General features: G+C 39.7%; 1 protein-coding gene and 1 long non-coding RNA gene across 2 annotated transcripts; one reads left to right on the top strand and one right to left on the bottom strand.

Moving 5' to 3' along the window:
- Nucleotides 1–15: 15 nt before the first annotated feature.
- LOC148114500 (uncharacterized) lies at nucleotides 16–13,648 on the top strand. Its single transcript, XR_015732965.1, has 3 exons — nucleotides 16–96; nucleotides 6,180–6,265; nucleotides 12,941–13,648. It is a non-coding gene; the product is annotated as an uncharacterized LOC148114500 (long non-coding RNA).
- LOC117674825 (aurora kinase C-like) lies at nucleotides 6,127–15,711 on the bottom strand. Its single transcript, XM_087889054.1, has 7 exons — nucleotides 15,607–15,711; nucleotides 14,788–14,845; nucleotides 13,035–13,226; nucleotides 11,104–11,242; nucleotides 9,877–10,025; nucleotides 8,104–8,278; nucleotides 6,127–6,872 (listed from the first exon to the last, which is right to left on the bottom strand). The coding sequence occupies exons 1-7, from the start codon at nucleotides 15,608–15,610 to the stop codon at nucleotides 6,669–6,671; spliced, it is 921 nt and encodes a 306-aa protein (XP_087745180.1). The 5' UTR covers nucleotides 15,611–15,711; the 3' UTR covers nucleotides 6,127–6,668.
- Nucleotides 15,712–15,917: the final 206 nt, after the last annotated feature.

Below are 15,917 nucleotides of genomic sequence, written 5' to 3'. Positions count from 1 at the left end.
TTGAGGGCCGGTGACGTCAGAACTGAAATCAACGTTCCTTTTTTTTTTCCCCCACCCGGCCCGCTGAAGGCCGCCCGACTGCGCCTGCGCGAAAAGGTAACGGTCTGGTTTAGACTTGGGTAGAGCCTCTTGGGGTTGTGGAGAGGGAAGACGTGCGGCGTCCCTTCCTCCCCATCTATGGAGATTCTCAGTCATCCATGTCATGGTTGTCCCAAAGGTGCTTTTTTTAAGAGGCTGGTTTTTTGTTTTTCTTTGAAGACGTTTCCCACCATCTAGTCAGAGCTGAAGAAGCTTCTTGGATGTGTTGGAAGAAACATCCTTCTAGGTTCTGCTCCAAGTGGGGAAACAGACACTGGAAACATGGAGACTGCTTGGAAAGATGGTTTAATGGTGGACAGGATCACATGGCTTGAGTTCCTGAACAGAAAAGGGGCAGATACAGAAAATCCTCGGGTTTTTATGCTCTCTCTGGCTCTGCATTTCTTGGGGCCCCGAAAGAGTATCCTGATTGGTTGTCAGACTCCCAGGGGGTGGGGGGCTTGCTGGCTGATGGTCACATGTGCTTCCCAGGTCACATGTGGTGAGTTTCTGCTGCTATTGTGTAGAGGGCTAATCCTATCTTTGGCAATTCCTACTATGGCTCTGCCTGAAGGAGGTAGATCTTTGTTATGTAGAATAGACTGGCCCAGGCCTTAATGGCCCATTGACAAAGGGTGGGGGGCAGGAAGGTGGGAGCTGCTTTGTCTGTAAAATTTGCTTCTCATATTTCTCATCCAGGGAAATATAATATTCTGCCTTTTTCATATTTCCTAAAATATTTCACTCTTCCAGGACAGGGGTGGGTGCTAACTTCCTACAGATGAGAAGCGAAACATCTTTAAAGAAAAACCAGAAAGTCCAACTGCCTCTTGAAAAAGCATCTTTGGGACTTCCTCCCCATCGTTTGGACTAGACTAGACTAGACTAGAATAGACTAGAATAGACTAGACTAGAATAGAATAGAATAGAATAGAATAGAATAGAATAGAATTCTTTATTGGCCAAGTGTGATTGGATACACAAGGAATTTGTCTTGGGTGTATATGCTCTCTGTGTACATAAGGAGAATAAAATACATTCATCAAGAATAAAAAGATACAAAAAAGATAGTCAAGGTTACTAATAAGCTATCAAATCATACTAGGAAACAAATAAAAACAATATAATTGAAAGATACAAGCAACATGGTTATAGTAATAAGTGGGAAGAAATAGATACTAGTAAGGAAGAGAAGAATAATAGTAATAAAGTCTTAGTAAATTATTTGACAGTGTTGTGGGAATTAATTGTTAAGCAGAGTGATGGTGTTCGGGAAAAAACTGTCCTTGTGTCTAGTTGTTTTGGTGTGCAGTGCCCTATATCGTCGTTTTGAGGATAGTAATTGAAACAATTTATGTCCAGGATGTGAGGGGTCTAGATATTTTCACAGCCCTCTTTTTGAGTCGTGCAGTATACAGGTCCTCAGTGGCAAGCAGGTTGGTAGTAATTATTTTTTCTGCAGTTCTGCCCTTCCATTATCATCGTGGATTGATCATTTAAGTTTCAGGAGAAACAAACTTTGAAGGTAAGATCTCTAGGAGAGCAGGGTTACTTATGGAAGCTATGGATTTGTTTAAGAGGCTGAACAGACACCCCTCATGGCTGATTTGATTTTCTTAAACATTTATTTGTTACATGCGTGTATAAAATGTGTGTATCAATGCATGTATAAAAATGATCACAAATATATTAAAAATCAGTGCTAAAAATTAAATATTATTAAAATGAAAATATATCAACCTCAGGCATGGAGAGAGAGAGTATATCCACCTCAGTAATGCAGTCATCTGACCATATGTCCAGTTCCCTGAGACTCACAGGCCTGATGATATAACCAGGTCTTGAGGATTTCCAGAACATTAGCAGAGATGGAACTCACATAACTTTGGGTAGGGGAAGAATGTTCCACAAGGAGGGTGCCTGAGTTTCGAGGAAACACTGGGACTCGCCAAAATACATCTAACAGATGTAATAGATAATATCATTTTTTAAAATGCTAATAGAGTAATGAAGCCTGACATTCCTGCCCAGCACCTTGAATTGAACCGGGAAGCAAAGCGACAAGCAATTCCCTCAACACTGTCAAACTATTCACTAAGTCTGCATTACTATTAATCTTCTCATCGTTCCTATCACCCCACTTATGACTGTATGAATGTAATCTTGTTGCTGGTATCCTTAAGATTTATATTGACTGTTTTCTAATATGATTTGATTGCTTATTTGTACCCTATGATTATCATTAAGTGTTGTACCTTATGATTCTTGACAAATGTATCTTTTCTTTTCTGTACACTGAGAGCGTATGCACCAAGACAAATTCCTTGTGTGTCCAATCACACTTGGCCAATAAAGAATTCTATTCTATTCTATTCTATTCTATTCTATTCTATTCTATTCTATTCTATTCTATTCTATTCTATTCCCAGTCTTACATTTCCATGCTGCCTTACTACCAAAGGCTGACATTCTCAATATGCTTTCTCCTGGAACCATGTTTTTACTATTATTTTTAATGGAAACTCTCTAAGGAAGAAGTAATTCTTATACATGAGGGTAAACTTTCATGAGAGGAAATTTTTATGAAAGTTTTTCATAATTGTAGTCTTGCCTATCTGAAAATACTAAACTGGGAAAATCTATTCTTAATGAACCAAAACTAAGCTTGCAATATACAATTTCCTGATGTAATTTACCACCCATGGGTGCAACAGGCAAAATATTTGTAATTCTCTACCATTGTGAAATTGCAAATAGTTCCTCATATCAGCTTCTATGATTTCTTTAGTCACCTTAATGAGGGTTGCCTCAGCCTAAAGTTAGTGTTTCAGAATGAAAGTTCCTGCCATTGATGTTGCATTTCCTGTAAGAAATTGAAAACCTTCGCCACTTAACTGCTTTTTAAATTATATCTCAAAACAAAACAAGGTATGGCATTAATCCACCAAGACTTCAAACTGTATCTTCTCCCACCACATGTAGTTTAAAAAAAAATAATTTTATCAGAGCAACACAAATACAAAGAGAAAAGACTAATACAAAGTAAGGAAAATGTGAAAAATGGAGGAAAGAAAAAGAGAAGTGCAAAGAGATAGGAAAAAAAGCAAATAAAAGAAAAATAATATATAAAAAGATAATTTCCCCCCTCCCTCCAGACCAGTATAAACTGGAGCTATGCAGCCCTCCTTGGCACATGGTGGCTGACCTTTCATCCATTCCAAAATCTTTGGCATTGCAGGCACCAATCTTAACATTGTTAGAGATAATGTTCTTCCTGGCCAGATGGGGTGCAGCTAGGGCCAAAGGAGAACTTATCCATGGAAATCTGGTTTTATTATAATCTTCGTTGAAAGATAATATTACTGCAAAACATTTATTTTTGTTGTAGCAGACTAATTGCTTTAGGGATGATTAGAGTTGTGGAATGTTTCTTAAGGAATTGCCCAGAGGAATTGGGTTTCCTTTGGATGTTTTGATTTATAGAGCCCCATTCCTCAGAGAGTTCTCATAGCGAAATTGAGCCACAAAAGCATTCTTTTCAATTAAGCTTGCTTTTTTTTCTGACCAAGGTATCACTTGAGTCTTGTAAATTGGGAAAATGGGGCTGCGTCTTGGTATAATTACAGAATATCTCTGCTGCCTCAAGGCAGTTGTAGCCATCCAAAAGAAATAGACCTTGTGCACCCTGGAATCATGTGAACAAATTTCAAGGCTGAGTAATGAGACAGAATATCCAAAGGCAGCAGGATATTTTTCTCACCTAGGAGGAAGATTTTTTTTGCATTGTGAGCAACACTAAGGAATTGCTACAATCACTATTCAGAAACATGTGCTCATCTTGCTTGTTAAAGGAAACACAATCTGACTAAAGCAGACTAATACAATTACATCCGAGGAAACTAAAGATTCAAAATCTAAATTTTGCTGTTAAGTCACATTTCTTATGTGCTATGAGATGTTCTATACCTGCTGATCTTTTGTGTAATTCCTTTGCTTGGATTTGAACTTTGGATGGACAATAGTAATTCTCTCCAAGTGAGTAAGCTATTTGATATCAGTGTTACTTACAGAATAGGTAACTCACACATTCTTCAACATCAGTTTAGTGTACAAGAGAACATACTTTAATAGGATCACCTTAGCCTGGCTTTTTCCCCCACAAAGGAATTGGATGTTTTATACATGATAAAGACTGATTTGATAAAGGAACTATTGTGTCTCTGGGAGAGGCTCTCTGCTAAAGGAAATCAATGAGGAACTTTGTTTGCACGCCCAATTTTCCAGAAGCAGAGCAATTAATTTTTCTTCTTCTATAAGACCTAAATTATACAGCTCAACAAAATTTGGATCCAATTCAAGGAATAATTTTCATTTTGAAGAACTGAAAGTAATGGCAGATTAACTCAAGATAACTGTTCTAGAGGAACGGGGTTGAGAAGGGACAGAAGCTGGATTCCTTTATGACAAGCCATGGTTGCCAACCTTTTGCTTAGTGAGATACGGAGTCCACATCACAAAGACATGGTTTAGTAGCCCCAAAAACCCACACTTAGTCTGTAGGTGAGCAATTGTATACCTTGCCAAAATATTTGCTTGTCGGATGAGGATTTTCTGTTGAGGGGTTTTGGTCTTGTGAATATCAGTTTTTTCAAGCAAATGGAATGTTGGAAATAGATTACCTCAAGCGACCTGGGACTTTATCTGTCCAAAAGCAGAATAAGTCTCTGAAAGACAGCAAAATTGGACCAAATCTGGTGTGAAAAGAAAGGCAACTAAAAGAAAGCTGATTTTTTTTTTTTAAAAAAAAATGGCCCTGATCAAGCCAGGGGAGGCAGGAAAAAACATTCTTGAAAAAAATTATGTAATCTATGCCGTTGAGAATAATAAGAACTTTATTGTCATTGTACGTGTATACACAGTATACCCATACAATGAAATTCACTTAACACCCAAAGACCAGGTCCAACACACTTAACAATCCCCAAACACACTACAATCTACCACAATTCTCCACCCCTAAATCACCCAAGAAGAGGCTTGGAATGCTCCCATTTCCTAAATTCTGGACCTCATCCCCTCTTCTTTAATGATCACAGCTGCAGAATAGAGCATATTCAGCCTACTTCATATGTCCCAGTGCACATAGACAAAAGGCACAAATAGAAGGGAAAGCAGAAACAACAATAGAAGAATATAGATGCCTCCTATTTACCCACTGCTAGTAAAAGTGTGGGAAAGCATTCTAGTAGCTATGTTCACCATTTCCTACTCAACATGTTCACATATATCCCCAAAGCCTTAAAACTGCTTTAGTTACAGGTTTTAATGGTTTGTTTAACTGTGCCTTATTTAACAAGCTATAATTATTTAGGTTTACACAATAACAGTGTAAAGTATTGTAGTGATAGCAGTGTTCCAATATCTAAGGTGCTGCCACAAAGAAAAAATGGGGGGGGGGTGTCAACCTATTTTCCAAAACACCTGAAGGCAGGACAAGAAGCAATGGATGGAAACTAATCAAGGAGAGAAGCAACCTAGAACTAAGGAGAAATTTCCTGACAGTGAGAACAATTAATCAGTGGAATGACTTGCCTCTAGAAGTTGTGGGTGCTCCAAAACTGGGAATTTTTAAGAAGACTTTGGACAACCATTTGTCTTAAATGGTATACTATAGGTCTCCTGCTTGAGTAGAGGGTTGGACTAGAAGATCTTCAAAGTCCCTCCCAACTCTGTTATTCTGTTAATATGCTAAACCATAAATCATGATATATATAAATACTAAAATCTGGTCTTAACAATCAAAATAACTAGATAAGCAAGGTACATAATGGCTTGATTTAATACATTTGGTAAACCAAAACTTATTATGTTGCAATCATAATTAGATATCAAGTAGAAACTACTTAGTAGCACTATAGTGGCTTAAGATATTTTTCCTTGATTATGTTTTCGAGTTTTCGAGTCAAACAGTATATGGTGTATTTATAATTAGAGCATCCTCAAAATATTCAGAAAAAAGATAAAATTCAGTTTGAGACGCCAACAAGTAAATATAATACTATTTTTATTAGTTTTGATATTTTACAACTTTTATTTTTAAGGCAAGATTTTTATCAGCTTTAATGCCTACACAGATCTGACAGAAGGCTATCAAAAAAGGAAAAGAAAGGTATTTTTCCTGGTGAAGGTTAGTAGTTTCTGTTTACTCCACACTTTTCAGAATATTACTACTACCTATATTTTCAAAGAGGTAAACGGTCAATTGGTTCTCTTACTCAAAGATGTTATGAACCAAAGAACATAACCTCTAGATCTATACCATCTGTCCAATTGCTATTGCCTTGTGAGTCATGTTTTATTTTTAAAAGAATACATTTGTTTTCTTTATTACATTAATGACTAATACCCTCACTTTACAAATCCAGTTAACATGCAATATTATTGCCATTAGTAGCAAGAAGTCATTTAAATAAGAATGTGAGAAAGACATTTACAATAGTGATTCAACAGCTGTCTATTACGGCAAACAGCAAGTCATCTAACAGCAAGTCATCTAAAGAGATACAAGAGAGATTTGCGAAGAAAATGAGCTAAGAGCCTTTAGGAGATGCCATAAACATTTGCTTTTCTACTTCACTGTAGACAGGTGGCAAAATTCTTCTTGACTTTGTCTTAACCCATGGATGCTCCATTATTCCTTCAAGAGAAAGTCTGAGAGAAGGTGTACGGTTAAGGACTTTAGCAATTAGATCCTTGGCTCCCTCTGATATCCAAGGAGGAAATTTGAAATTCACCTTAAAATAATTTTTTTTTAAAGTTAGATTTTGTTATGAAAACAACTATATTGTGCAAAGTTTAACTGGACCACAATCTCGATTTATCTGCTTCTCCAACTGATCTATTTTTTCCCCCCTGTTTCACTGACACACAATGTTGTTGCTGCTGCTTCTCCTGGTACAAGCCTTTTCTGCTTATTGTATGGCAAAGGTGTGTAATAACCATCAGTTCAAGGACTACATGAGGCTTTATGTGGCATGTTGATAGCCACTCTCTATTTGTGGATGCAACCAGGGGCCCTTTGCAAATTTCATAGGGTAAGATACTGTATTTTTCAGAGTATAAAACGCTCCGGACTATAAGACGCACCTACCTTTTTTGGGGAGGAAAACAAGAAAAAAAAAATCTGCCTCTGCCTCCCAGCAATTTGCCTCCTTGCAGCAAACAGCGGAGGCCCACCTGGCAATAGGCAATGGCAGTCCCTGCAGTCTGAAACAGCTGAGGGTCGGGAGGCCGATCCAACAAGCAATCAACTGTTTGTGCTAATCAGGCTGTGCTGAAGCTGAAATGGGTTGTTTGCTGCTTGCTGCAAGGAGGTAAATTGCTGGGAGGCAGAGGCCAAAGAGGGTGGGGCAGCGGGTGGGCAGGGCTACATTTGGTATATAAGACGCACCCAAATTTTCACCCTCTTTTAGAGAGAAAAAAGGTGTGTTTTATACTCTGAAAAATACAGTAATTGCCACATTTCCTGTTAAATCCACCAGCCTTGATCAATACAAAAGGAGGTCCATATTTTTGATCCAACCTTCTCTGAAGACCACAAAAGGGATATTACACCAAGTCACATGTAACTTTTTTAGATCATTTTTTTTTGCACTTTTATTGTAAACCAATAGAAGATAATTTTTTTAGCTCAGGTTTGAACAGTGGGGCCCTTGGTGCTCTCTGAGTTTGGTAACTTTCTTGCAGGTGTCTCATGACCAAACCAGGTAACATTTTCAGTGTTAGCACTGATGATGTTACTTAATTTGGTCGTGAAAACATCTTATTGTAAAGTTTCCTAAATTCTTCCTGGGATTTTTGTCATATGAACAGAAGAAGGTATGTGTGAGTTCCTCCTGTTCTCTCCAATGTAATCCTCTGAATTTTGGCATACATTCATGAATACACACAACATCTGGCCATGAGTTTCCAGTGACTGTTGTAAGCACTACCTCACTTACAGGCCTTTGGTTTGGAAGAACGTACCTCCTTTATTCGTCTGAATGTCTCCATGCGAGTGGGTGCTTCAAAAGGTGCAAATCCTGCAAGACACTCATAACAAAGAATGCCAACACACCACACATCAACATTTTCATCATGGGGACTCCCCTCTATCATTTCTGGAGCAAGATAATCTGGGGTGCCGCATAGTGTTGTCCTCCTATTTAAAAACAAAAGAAAAACAAAGGAAAAAATACAGTGTTCAAATGACCGCATTTATGATTTCTTTTCAGTCACCATTTAGTAAGATCCAAGTGAAATCAGAGATTTGGTGAAGCCTGGGGGAAAAAATCCAGATAACTGGTCATTTCTTTACCCACAGAAAAGGCCAAAGGTTAGCAATACTGTATTTTGCACATATAAATGCCATTTGATCTGGAAACTCTGCTCTAGAAGCCTTACCATGACTGGGGAAATATTTTGACAAGAACATTTTAATTAATACAATTATTTTATCCTACAGGCCAGTTAACAGCATTTTAATACAGCATGCTACAGAAACAGCAAGGCACCCCGAACCAGAGCCAAGCAGCTTGAACAAATCAGTTAACTATTTTCCACACAGAACGCCTGTTCACTTAGTCAGAATTATTAAGGCCAGATAGAGTGGAGTTCAAAAACATCCCTGGAGAAAACAATAGCTACTTCCATACTATTACAATGAAAACAACACGGATGTGTCAGTGGTGGGATTCAAACATTTTTGCTACCGGTTTGGTGGGTGTGGCTAGGTGGGGAGCATGTGACTGAGTGGGTGTGGCCAACTTGATGTCACTCCCATGCCCACTCAGTCACATGATCCTCCCACCTAGTCATGCCCACAGGAAAAGGTAGGAAAATTTTTGGAATTTCCACCTATTTACCCCCACCCTCCCTTTGCCAGTCACCCCCATTTCCCCCCCTTTAGCAGCCCCGGCCCTAGCCCTGCTTCCTACCTCACCACCGCCTCTTTGTTCGGGCTGCTTACCTTCCATGGCTGCTGGTCCAGAGTCCAGAAGGCAAGCAGATTGGAGTTTTCTGCGGCCCCCAGCCAGCCACCACTGCTGGAAAGCAGCTGGCAAAGAAGGCTGCAGGCCGCCGAAAAGTACCAGAGGTTGTGGAAAAAGCTGCTGCCGTCACCACCATGTTCTTTGTGCATGCGCATCCCATTGGATTTGCAAGGCAATGGGATATGCATGCGCGAAGAACATGGTGACAAACATGGTGGGTGGGGCGAGTTAGTGGTGACTGGAGTACCGGTTCGGGGGTGTGGCCAGCCAGTCATCGTTACCGGTTGGGCGACCTTGGCCAAATTTCCGCCAACAGTTTGTGCGAACCGGCTGAATACCACCTCTGGGATGTGTCCATGTAGCCACCAAAAAATACAACTTGAATTGTGGGAGACCAGGTGGATGACTGTCCACAGGACATCTGTTGGCAACAAGGATCTGTTGGCTCTATCTCTTGTTGGCTCATCATATTGGGATGGAGGAAAGGAAGGCAAAACATGGCCTTGGACATTGATCCAAATGCATGGATAAAGTAAAGAAAGAAACAGGTTTGAACATTCTTAATTGGATTATAATTTGTCATATGCAACACACTCATATTTTAAATAAAATTGGGTTTATTTAGCCTTGCACAGAGCTGATAGTTTAAAAGATCATCTATAAGAGAATTTGAAATGCTCTCCTAGTCCCAAATTCACCATGCAGACTTTCGCTTAGAGGCCATTTCTCCTATTCGTTTTTTCTTTATAAAGAAATGCAAGCGACCTACCTTAGTGAAGGAGTATGCACTGACCATCCAAAATCTGCCAACTTCAGCTCCCCTCTTAATCCTAAAAGGAGATTTTCAGGCTTGATATCTCTGTGGATCACTTTCCGAGCATGGCAGTACATCAGAGCATCAGATATTTCTTCAATGTACTGTTTTGGTACATCATCGTGTGTTAAAATATAGCAGGAAGTTAATCTCAGATCTGGATTTCCAGCCCATTAGCTATAATATTCTATAGATAAATAGACTAGACTAGACTAGACTAAACTAGAATAGAATAGAATAGAATAACAAGAGTTGGAAGGGACCTTGAAGGTCTTCTAGTCCAACCCCCTGCTTAGGCAGGAAACTCTACACCACTTCAGACAAATGGCCATCCAACATCTTAAAAACTTCCAGTGTTGGAGCATTCACAACTTCTGCAGGCAAATTGTTCCACTGATTAATTGTTCTAACTGTCAGGAAATTTCTCCTTAGTTCTAAATTGCTTCTCTCCTTGATTAGTTTCTACCCATTGCTTCTTGTCGTACCCTCAGGTGCTTTGGAGAATAGCTTGATTCCCTCTTCTTTGTGGCAACCCCTGAGATATTGGAAGACTGCTATCATGTCTCCCCTAGTCCTTCTTTTCATTAAACTAGACATACCCAGTTCCTGCAGCCATTCTTCATATGTTTTGGCCTCCAGTCCCCTAATCATCTTTGTTGCTCTTCTCTGCACTCTTTCTAGAGTCTCCACATCTTTTTTACATCATGGCGGCCAAAACTGAATGCAGTATTCCAAGTGTGGCCTTACCAAGGCATTATAAAGTGATATTAACACTTCACGTGATCTTGATTCTATCCCTCTGTTTATGCAGCCTAGAACTGTGTTGGCTTTTTTGGCAGCTGCTGCACACTGCTGGCTCATATTTAAGTGATTGTCCACTAGGACTCCAATATCTTTACACTAAGGAGTTTTCTTCCCATGAGTGCATGCTACCCAGCCCCAGCCCCCATAGCTGACTCAAAAGCATACAATGATCGATGGTATTGAAGGCTAGTGAGAGATCAAGGAGACCAAGGATGGTTGCACTATCCCCCCATCCCACTCTCGATTACCCAATTCTGCAATCATTGGAATGACTGTAATTAATCCAATTATGTATGTATAGATTTTAACACGTTCAGTGCTTTTCTTATACCTTGGTTCCGACAAAATATATTCGTCTAACAGGGTTGCGGTACTTACAGTGGCTGTTCTATTGTCGTCAAATCGTTGGTTTTTTTGTAACTCCTTGTACAGCTCTCCCCCTGGAGCATATTCCAGCATCAGAAAAATCCGTGTCCGATCATGAAAGTAGTTATACATTCTTAAAATGTTTGGATGTCTAGAGAGAGCATTGGGAGCGGGGAGGGGGAAGAAAGGTACAAACTGACTTTGGAAAGGAAAGTTGATAAGACACTCCTGTCCCAAGGATAGCCGACAAAGGTTAGGGGATGATCTGTCCACTCCCAATTCAAGGAAAGGGACAAACTACTTTTATATTTATTATATTTATAATTGGATTTATATACCGCCCTACTCCCGAAGGACTCAGGGCGGTGAACAGCCAAAAGATAAAATATACATAATACAAACTTTAAAAACAATATAAAACACATTAAATAATTTGGCCCAAATTAAAACATCCCTATTATTTTAAAACAAATTTAAAATTAACAGTTAAAAGGAGGTTAGGCCAGGCCAGCCTGTTGAAATAAGAAGGTCTTGAGGGCACGGCGGAAAGTGTGCAAATCTGGGATCCTCCGTATCTCCAGGGGGAGCTCGTTCCAAATGGCAGGTGCCCCCACAAAGAAGGCTCTCCCCCTGGGAGCCGCCAGTCGACACTGTTTGACCGACAGCACCTTGAGGAGCCCCTCTCTATGGGAGCGTACTGGCCGGTAAGAGGCTACTGTTGGCAGAAGGCGGTCTCGTAGGTACCCCGGTCCTAAGCCATGGAGCGCTCTAAAGGTGGTAACCAAAACCTTGAAGCGCACCCGGAAGACCACCAGGAGTCAGTGCAGGTCACGCAGGAGAGGTGTTACAAGAGAATGCCACGTCGCTCCCATAACCACCTGCGCGGCTGTATTCTGGACCAGTTGGAGCCTCCGGGTGCTTCTCAAGGAGCCCCATGTAGAGAGCATTACAGTAGTCCAGGCGGGAAGTGACGAGGGCATGAGTGACTGTGCATAAGGAGGTTTCACTTTAAAAGACTATATATAATAATAATAACAACAACAACAATAACTTTATTGTCATTGTACGTGTATACACAGTATACCCATACAATGAAATTCACTTAACACCCAAAGACCAGGTCCAACACACATAACAATCCCCAAATACTCCCACCACCACCACAAATTCCCCACCCTTAAACCACCCAAACATCCACACAACAGACCAAGTAATGCTGTCCAACAGCTCACTGACAGTGGCCCTTTAGTTCATTGTTGAATGCAATTATAGCTCTGGGATAAAAACTATTCAGAAAATGTGTGGTCCGAGTTTTAATTGTTCTGTATCTTCTGCCAGAAGGCAACAGTCCAAAAAGATTGTAAGCAGGATGGGAAGAGTCTCTGAGAATGATATTCTAACAGGGATGTGTAATAGCACAGAAGGCTCTTCGCCTGGACCCGCACCTTCCAGAATATCCTGGCCAATGGGGCCTGCATGAATCTGGAATCTGCATTAGGGTCATGCAGTATAATTTTTAAAGGAAGTTTTGCCTTCAAAGCTTGAGTTGAAGCCGCTAAGTGGCACTTCACTTCAGAGCAGCTTCACTGCTTTGTTCTGAATACTCGTGGAAGCTTTCGTGCTGAAACAAAGTAGTGGTAGAATGAAGAAATCATCCAGATCTTGAGGCAATGTCAAAACTATTCTGCACAGATCTTAATGTGTATCTTTTCAACGTTTGGGAATACGGACTATCTTGCTCCAAAGGGATGATGAGCAGTGGATTTTGGCTGTATGCTAAAACATTATGCTGTGCCTATGTTTATATTTCAAGTAACTGTCTCTAAACCCATATTTTCCAATCCTCTAGTTCCAAAGGATAGAGCTAAAGGGGCAACAGGACAAGGATAACTCCATCCAACTAAGAGCTCAACATTCATCCCATGCCATTCCAGCTGGGTTACCTGAGGTGACTTAGGATTTCTATCTCTCTTCGAAGCTGATGTTCCAGCTGAGCTTTCTCCAAGACAGACTTGAACATGACTTTTAAAGCCAAGATGAAGTGGGTCTTTTTCTCTCTGGCCAAGTAGACTGCTCCAAATCTCCCTTTCCCGAGAGGTTTGCCGAATTCAAAGTCTCCTGTGTCCCATTCTTTCCTGTAAATATGAAAACTAATAATGCTTTCTTTACCAACCAGACCAATATGATCAACCCTGGCAAGGGCTGGTCCTCACATTTCTATTAACTATCTACCTTACTGATCTTTTTTTTTTCATCATAGTTTGAGTTAGTTTTCATATTTATAGACTCCAAGAGTTAGAAGGAAACTAAGCGGTCATGAAGTCCAACTCCCTGCACACTATGCTATGCCTGTCAGATGATTATTCTGCCTCTGTTTGAAAACCTCCAATGAAGACGAAGGAACTATTCTGTGTGGGTAACCTGTTCCACAAGTGACAGTTCTTACTATGAAGAAGGTTTTCCAAATGTCTTATCTGTTTCTACATGCTTAAAGGGTCCCCCTCCCCATTGATTTCAATCTCAGCTTCTGGAACAAAGAATAAATCTGGACCCTCTACCATATAATAGCTATGATATATCTGAAGAGGTTATTATGTCCCCTTTCAACCTTCTTCAAGCTAAACCTATCTAGGTCTTTCAACCATCCCTTCTAGAACTTAGTTTCCAATCTTTTCATCATCTTGGCAATCTTTCTCTGGACTTTGATTGCAGAATGGTGGAACTATGGAATCATTATATGGAGGAGATCAGACATAATTATTAACTATATTTATTAGTTGCCTTATGGGTAAAATGATGAGATATAAAGTGAAATTGTATTTCATTTTACATATTTTCACCTGAACAGTTTCAAGATAAGATACATTTGTATCTATTTATAATTTTCCTAGAGTTTTTTTTTTTAAAATAAGAAACATGAGATATTCTAGGGAGGTTGTACTTGTTCTAGGGAATCTTGGGAGTTGAAATCTATAAATCGTGGTGTTGCCAAGGTTGAGAAACACTGATATAGTAGATGAACAGTAGCTTACAATATGGTGTTATCAAAAACACACTGTGATAGTAAGGCAAATAAGTGAGGAAATGGCCTAAGTAAACTTTATTATGGTGGTGGACCAATAATAAAAAGGCATGGGCACTCCAAATAATATGATGTGGTTTAACTGTGGACCAAATGCAGTGGTGAAATTCAAATTTTTTTTACTACCAGTTCTGTGGATGTGGCTTGGTGGGCGTGGTGTGGCTTGGTGGGCGTGGCAGGGGAAGGATGCTGTAAAATCTCCATTCCCTCCCCACTCCTGGGGGAAGGATATTGTAAAATCTCCATTCCCACCCCACTCTGGGAGCAGCCAGAGGTGGTATTTGCCGGTTCTCCGAACTACTCAAAATTTCTGCTACCGGTTTTCCAAACTGAAAATTTCTGCTATCGGTTTCTCCAGAACCTGTCGAACCTGCTGGATTTCACCCCTGGCCAAATGGAATACTGAATATGAAGCAGTCTGAAAAAGAACATTTTTGAAAGGAACCAATTGATCTGCAAAGAAACAATTGGTACCTCAAGAATGAAGAGCAAGCATAAAACGCCTGTGCTATATAGAGATACATTTTCCAGTCAGAAAGCAAACCTCCTCTAAAATATGGAGGCTCCTTCATGCAACATTTGTTTTCCTATCAGCAGAGTTCCTTAATAGTTACCTGGGAGGTTGAGAATCAGGGGCAGAGCTGGTGGTTGCTTTGGATTCACTTTTCTCCCCTGCCAAACAAATTTGCATGGATTTAGGGACATGGTAATCTTTATTATCTAAAAAGCTTTTGCTTGTAATAGTCAGTAATTATATTAGAGGTCTACTATGATTCCAGTCAAAAATCTTTCTGCTTTAGCATTCCCTAATCTCAATAACCACAGATTGGCAGGATAATTCCTCAAATATATGGCAGTATCACTTGCTTATGATGTCCAAGAGCAGTGCTGATATGATCATAGTCCCCATGATAATTGACAGCTGCTTATTCTCCATAGCTTTACTAGTCCTCCTTTAAAGTTCGTAGCTAGGTAGCTATTAGTATCTCTATTCTGAATTATTGTTCATTCAATTTCATTGGATACTCGTGTATTCTAGTATTGAGAGGAAGTGTGTATGTGTAGTGCTGCACATTTTCTATGCGTTAGGATGAAGAGAACTGCAAGAGTGTAAGAATATGATTGAACCTAGTGAGATAGAGATCAAATACCAAAATAAAAGATCAATAGACTGAAATGGAGGGCAGATGAGAAGAAGACAGTGTGAAAAAATATAAAAGAAGGAAACAAAAAGGACAGAGACTAATTTTAAGATTTGCATAACTATTGCTCAAGAGATAACCCATATATTTTCTTTCCAATAAGTACAAAAAAAAATCAAAGTTATTGGAGGCAGTTATTACTTCATAAGATGGACTACTTATTAGTATACTTAAATACAATAAATTACCCAGATCTGATTAAATTGTCACATGACACCTATAGTAACATACCCATTGGTTCTTCTTTGTCTTTTAGGAGATTCTTGAATTCTGGAGAAAAACCCTCTCTGAAACCTACAAATGGAGAAAGAAAAACTACTGAGCTGCATGTGTCTATGGAGCTTCTCAGTCATCCAGGTCATGATTGTCCCAAAGGTGCTTTTTCAAGAGGCAACTGGTTTTTCTTTGAAGATGTTTCTACTCTGACTGGATGGGGGGGAATGGAAGGATTTATGAAAAATTTCATAAATCCATCCATTCCCCACCATCCAGTCAGAGCTGAAGAAGCTTCTTGAATGAGAAGCGAAACGTTTTCAAAGAAA

Source organism: Pantherophis guttatus, chromosome 3 (assembly GCF_059756535.1).
Source record: "Pantherophis guttatus breed Tessera chromosome 3, ASM5975653v1, whole genome shotgun sequence".
Lineage (NCBI taxonomy): Eukaryota > Metazoa > Chordata > Lepidosauria > Squamata > Colubridae > Pantherophis > Pantherophis guttatus.
The sequence above is the reverse complement of the archived record's forward strand: the minus strand, read 5'-3'. Positions and strand labels throughout refer to the sequence as shown.